Source organism: Triticum urartu, chromosome 2, assembly GCF_003073215.2.
Source record: "Triticum urartu cultivar G1812 chromosome 2, Tu2.1, whole genome shotgun sequence".
Taxonomy (NCBI): Eukaryota; Viridiplantae; Streptophyta; class Magnoliopsida; order Poales; family Poaceae; genus Triticum; species Triticum urartu.
This window is the reverse complement of record NC_053023.1, coordinates 26,907,774-26,914,638: the sequence shown is the minus strand read 5'-3', so window position 1 is coordinate 26,914,638 and position 6,865 is coordinate 26,907,774. Positions and strand designations below refer to the sequence as shown.

General features: G+C 42.5%; 1 protein-coding gene across 1 annotated transcript; it reads right to left on the bottom strand.

Annotated features, from left to right (window-relative positions):
* Positions 1 to 260: 260 nt before the first annotated feature.
* Positions 261 to 6,280, bottom strand: LOC125534842. Its single transcript, XM_048697919.1, has 4 exons — positions 6,021 to 6,280; positions 1,453 to 1,525; positions 682 to 931; positions 261 to 613 (listed from the first exon to the last, which is right to left on the bottom strand). Exons 1-4 carry the CDS (start codon positions 6,278 to 6,280, stop codon positions 435 to 437), a joined length of 762 nt encoding a protein of 253 aa, XP_048553876.1. The 3' UTR covers positions 261 to 434.
* Positions 6,281 to 6,865: the final 585 nt, after the last annotated feature.

The following is a 6,865-nucleotide window of genomic DNA, read 5'->3' as shown; positions in this document are numbered from 1 at the left end:
CACCAAAACAACGTGGTCGTGATTCTCTGTTTATTCCCAATCTTAATGAAGAGTTGCCACACACTGAAGAAACAGAGCATCGTCCATCGGAAGCAACACACAAACCAGGAGGAGCACCAAAACAACGTGGTCGTGATTCTCTGTTTATTCCCAATCTTCAGATTGAGGGAAACATATTTGTGGAAATTAAATAATAAGAGCACTGCAATTGCTAGTAAACTACATGATAATTTCAAGCAATACACAGGACCACCATCATATCTTCAAATATACTTTATTGTCATTCTGGACATGTATTTGGTCCTTCATACAACATATATATGCATTGATCACCTATATAATTAAGATTATTTTTAAATACATTAGTAATAGATATATGAGCAGACACATCATCATTTATGAGCAGATACATTAGTAATAGATATATGCATTGATTAATAACATTTTCCTGTTTGACTACTTACATCATCATTTACCCACTCTTTTTCATCTAGCAGACACATCAACTGATTTTGTAACACAGAAGTTCCATCGATCTGAACCAACAATTGTTTTCTGAAAGATGACTCTATTGCTATATGAGCACATAGATCATGATCGGTCAATGTATTGTCTGCAAAAAATCAAATACTTTAATAATATATTGAATACAGAAGTACATAGAATAAATCAAACAAATACCTTGTGGTAGATAATCATATTTCTCTTCAACTATGATCTCTTTATTTGAATCTGGTTCCATAACATCATGTAATGGTAAAACTGATTCCAGCACAATCGATTCAAAACATTCAGAAATTGGAGAAGATGTTGACATAGTTGGTGACATTGGTGATGGCTCCAGAACACCTGTTTTAGAATTTTTTGCTTTTTTTGAAGGTCGGTTATCCAAATCCTCTGCAATGTTCATTTCAGTGATGTCATCTATTTTCTGCAGTTACAACATAAACAAAAGGTAAGCCTCAAACCATTATTTTGTTTGTAGAATATTTCAGATTGTGCAAAGATAGAGTCAACAGGGAATTGTATCAAATATGGAGCAAATAGAATAGGCTACTGTTGCCACCACCAAGGGAAGCACATGCTGACACATAAATATATTTTGTATTATATATGATGCAAAAGTAATCTTGAGCACTGATTTACTCATTGACGAAAAACTGACTAAAAGATCAGTACCACCTTTCTAGTTCATTTATTGACTGAAGTGTGGCATTTATGAATATGTAATACTACCTAATCCAAATACATATGCCACCTGATACACGTCTATGTGTTTGCTGGACATTCTACTGCAAATTATTACATATATACTAAAAACTATATACTTAGAATTGGATGATGATATTCTAGAATAGCTGTTGTCTATGTATGACAAACTAGTAATAATAAAAAATCAACAGCAACAGCAACATGTATAGAAATTATGCAATTTGAAGGGGGGGGACTTACAGTGTGCACGTTGGTATCACTGAATGGCATGTCCGGTAGCCGAATCTCCTTGGCATTGTAACATCCCAAAATTCTAAATTTTGGAATGTTATAATAAATAAATAGATTTGATTGATTGTTTGATTGATTGACTGAAAGTGAGTGAATTCGAAACCTTTTGAAAGTTACATGAGAGGGAATAAAAGGACTTTCCCAAACTTTCACCTTTTTCTTTTTGATCCCCGTGAATTCAAATTCTTTTCATCACAAAACCCTAGAGAGAAGATGACATGACTTCTTCCATTATTTAAATGACGAGGGGTGTTGAAAATATTTGAATTTCATTGGAAAATATTTCCAATTCAGAAACTTTAAGCAACTCAATGATTTTCACGAGAGGAGATAAAATGACTTCTTCAAATTATGAAATATGAGTTGGGAGTTTCAAGGATCAAATTCAAAGTCCTTTTGAAATTATTTTTCAATTTGGAATTGTTTGAGTTTTATTCAAATTATTTTTCTCCAAAAAAAATATATGGAAAATAGGGTAACATGATTCCCTACATTAGAAAATTGGAGAAAAATTAATTTGAAATCATTTTGGTATTTTTAAAATGATTTTTGTTGGATTTTATTAGACCAGTAGCACTCTTTGAATTATCTGATTTTGTGTGTATTTTATTTAATGCTAGAAAAATGTTCATATCGTAGAAAATCTTTTTCTAAAAAATTTGATATATTATATGCCTATGTAAAATTTTATTTATTTTTGCGTTTATTTTGGTTTTACTATTTTTGGTTTGTCTAGAAAAATGTTTTGAAAAAAAAACTGCGCGTCTACTGGGCCGGCCCGCCGAGCCAGCCCAGGCCCAAAATCCCGCCGCCTCCTTCCTCCTCCCGTGCTTCACCCGGACTCGCCGGAGTCCGAGCGAGCCACGCCGCCCGTCGCCCCTCCTCCAAGCCACCACGTCCCCTCCCCTCGCCCTTATAAGGCCAACCCCGCCGCCCCTCGCCCCCACTCTCTCCTCCCCGCTCTCGCATCGCCGCCGCCGCGACTAGATCTGCCGCTGCCGCCGAACGCCGAACGCCGCCGCCGTTTGCGCTCGCCGCCGCTGCACCACCGCCACCACACCGCGCCCCGCCTGCTGGCCTTGCTGCCGCGCTGCCGCTGCCATCCCGCGTCGCATCCGCCGTCGCCTGCTGCCGCGCCGTAGCCGCCGTCTCGCCGCGCCGCCCGCCGGAGTTAACCGCCGCCGCCGGACTTTTTCCTCGAACCGGTATAAACCGAGTTAACCTACCCCGGTTTTTCTTTGGTTTTTTATATATAGATCGGTTTTTCTTTTAGAACGGTTTTTATATATTAGGTTAGTTATTTTGTGAGCGTTCGTTAGCTAGAGTTCGGTAGCGAACGATTTTCGTTCGTTAGCAATCGGTAACGAACGTTCACTATTTAGTTTTTTTCTTTTATTTCTTTAGTTTTCTATCCAGGGACCTATTTGTAGTAGTTTCTTTTACAGATTTGTCTCTGTACTTCAAACGACCACATCTTTTTACTCGTTAGTCCAAATCCAATGAAACCAACGCTCACGTCTTCGTTACGATCCCCTCTATCCATTAATCCAACTCAAACAGGTTTTTGAAAAGTTTAAAATTTGAATTAGATCAGATTTGAATTCAAACTTCGTTTGATCATAACTTGAGTTTCGTAACTCCGATTTAGTTGATTCTTTTTGCAAATCGAAGCTCTTGACCTAAACTTTCTGATAAGGCCAAATTCACATAATTTTGGTACTGTTAGAAATTGTTTTATGTTGCAAGAGTTATTTGCTTGGTTTTGATGTTTTCCGAATCGTCTTCTTCGTTCTTTCTGATCTTTTGAGTGATTGCTTATGTGTGGTTACTATTGCTTGATTATGATAGATTGACCGGAGTGTGATGAGTAGAACTATCAAGAGTTATGAGTGCGAATCATCTTCATCAACATTGCAGGCAAGTTCACACTTTGATCATATCCCTTTTCATACCCAGTTTTTATGCATTAGTTGCACCCTCAAACATTGCATGAGTAGGATTGATAACATGTGGGTATTGGGAACTAGTTGATGAGGTAGGAACCTATTGCCCTGCATTCAAACCTTGGGAGTTACTATTACGTTATGCTTATAGTGCCATGCTATACTCGTAGAAGTGGATTGGGTTTTGAGAGTATTCATGACAGATGTGAAATTGTTAATTAATGGTTTACTTAAGGTGGCAACTTAAACACACATCTGGGTGGATTGAGGTACCTGGGTATTCCAGGATTGCCTGTCTAGGCACCTGGGTAGACCAGGATTGCCTTTTTTTTATGGACCGCCACCCAGGCTCAAAGGGATCATGAGATTATTCATACTAGAAACTTCCTTGTGCAGCCACAAGCTATTATGGGCTCTAGCATAGTTGATTAAGTCATGCGAACTCTTACAGGGTAGACTAGCAGATGTAGGGGAAAGTTGGTGTAACGGTCTATCCATCGTAAGGTGCTAGCGCTTCTGAAAGACTATGTCTCGGCCATCCGTCTTCTCAAACACCATGTAGTGCGAGAAACCAAAAGGTGGCGATCGAGTCTTGTGGGGAAAAGTGCGCAAACCTCTGCAGAGTGTATAAACTAATCATGATTAGCCGTGTCCCCGGTTATGGACATCTTGAGTATCTAGTACCTGGATTATCATGTGAATCTCATCACGTTACTTTAAATGAATATTGTTGGGTTTTAATGATGATATTTAATTGGGATTAAGAATGCTGTCAACCATTCTCAATGTTTAACAACCACCATGATAGTTAAATAAAATTTATTCCTTTGCAGTAGGGAAAAATTGGCTTTACGCAAAACCCTATAACCATAGAGCTTTGCCACCAGCCAAATATGCATGTAGTGATAGCCTTTATTCATCATTCTCTATGGTGTGAATTTCCAGTACATTCCATGTACTGACCCTTTGTGGCTGCAACGTCTCATGTTGCAGGATTTCTTACGGCGAGTAAGTGATACGTTAGGGTTACGATTTCTACACTCAACTTTGTCGTTGGTGTTGATGGGAATCCACAACCTTGTTACTTCCGCTATTTGGATTGAGGTAATAGTATTTACGTTACTTATACATGTGATTTACCTCTGTTATAAATCCTCGAGTACTGTGTGTGTCAGCATACCGATCCAGGGATGACACTTAAGCACAGAGACTTGATCCATTCGGGTCGGATCGCTACAGGCATCCACTTGAGTTCTACCAGACGCCTTTGGCACCTTCACGTGCACACACAACAGAGACATCAAAACTAATTATCCTACACTTGAACAACAACATTTTAGTTTGGACAAAATTCTATCAATCGATGCAAAAATTCAAAATCAGCATGTATACAACAAATTAATACAATGCTAGACCATTAGCAGAAAACAAATTCTTAGCTAGACCTATAAACTGAAGCAATGAGCCAATTATGACTGAACCAATTTCAGTCAGGAGCAACATCAGAATGATTTCAGCATGCAATTGGAATTCATTAGTACTATATTAGTAGGGCGTAGATAGATTATGAAATCCATAAAGCACTATGACTGAAGAATAACCAAGCAAATTCAAACAGTGACAAGCAAGCAAATATTTTCAGAAGGTAAGACGACTCCCAGCAAAAAAAAGTTGCAGCCCCTGCTGCCTGCTAGGAAGTAATGCTATGCTCAGATTCCCTCTTTAAGTACTGCCAGAGCAGTCTAGTCGATAGGTGTAAGTTTTCTTCAGAAAGTTCAGTAGTTTCAGAGTTCTTCAGTTTCAGTTTTTCTGTTAGAGCACGAGGGCACGATCGTTGTGTGTTCCGTGCGAATATGTAGGAAGCCAGCTGCATGACTTCGCCTGTGGGATGGCACGGGCACGATGGGGTTGTTGCAAGCATCACGACATCACTTTAGATCGCTGAATAAAAGGATAAGCAGAAAAACAACAGAACTTGGGCTGCACAAAAACCACTTGTTTATGTTCTTTTTCGTCTGTGTCCAGAGTGAGAGAACAAGAGCGAGAGAGAGGTAGGAGGTGCTCCGGCGAGCATCTCCAGCTACATAATAGTCAGTTGACCTTAGTACTATGTATCTCGATGTGTAACATGAAATTTCATATCTTCTTTTTGTGATGTTGTAAAACTAACCAAGATCAGATGCCTGACTAATTACTGCCTCCATGGAGGATTGAGGATGCCTGATTAAGCTGAACTTCCATGGTAGCCTGATTGTTCTTGTACCTCCGGCAAACTCGGCGCTTCTTCCTCCGGCGAACTCGGCGGCGACATTAGATGTTCCTCCAAAATTGATCTGATGGAGATTACGGCTGAGTACCCTTCCTTCTCATACCAAAAAACAGCAATCCGGGTTCAGCACTCCATTGACTTGTGTCCGACAAGGACACGGTCTAAAATCAATCCAAATTGGACACGGGACTTGCGCTCGAGCACGACCTGCATTCCTCTGCTCCGACCGCGCCCGATGCGCGCGCCGGCGACTCCTCGGGCCCTCGCCACGCCGGCGACCACCAAGAACACCGCCACCTCCTCGCCTTCGCTTGCTGCTCGTCGCCAGGAGCGCCGCCACCCTTCTTTCTCCTGACACCGGCGGCCATAGGAGCCCCGTCGTCCCTGGTGGTTGGCCCGCTTGAGCAGGGGAGGCCAACGAGATGGTCATGCGCGAGCAGAGGAGGTCGCGGACAGTGACGAAAGGAGGAGGCGTGGGCGAAGCGGGCAGGATGGAGCTCGGGGCGCGGCGCGCTTGCGCGGAGGCATGAGGCGCACGGGACTGGGCGAGGGGAAGCAGCAGCATGCCGTGCGAGGGGAGGTCCCGCGACGACGGGGCACCGGAAACAGAGGCGGACGGCGGAGGTGCTGCAGGAGCGGCACTCGGGCGCGAGGTAAGGAGGCGGAGCAGAGGAAGGGGAGGCCGGAGGTGGTCCTCGCCGACGATGGAGGGACGCAGGCGCGAAGGGGAGGATGAGAGGAAAAAGAATAGTGGCATGCTGGTGGCTGCCGGCGACGGCGGGTGCGAGGGGTCGTGGAGCGGCGCCGTGGATGCCGGCACCAAGCGGCGGCGAGTGGCCGGCGGTGGACTCTGGGAATGGATAAGGAATATAAGGACTGACTGCGGGCTGAATTCCAACTAATGTAGGGGCTCTTTTGCAAAAATGAAACGTTTTCTTAGGAACTCACTTAATATAGGACTGCGGGTTGAATTCAACAAACAATAGGGGCTTTTTTGCAAAAACGGCCACGACGGACGTCCAGAAGCAATAGTTGGTTTATTAGTAGGTAAAGATATGTGTTATTTGAATACTAAAAAAATCAAAATAAAAACAGAGGGGGTGTGCAAAGCCTAATCAGAGGGGTGTTAGAAATTACCGTGGTGTATACG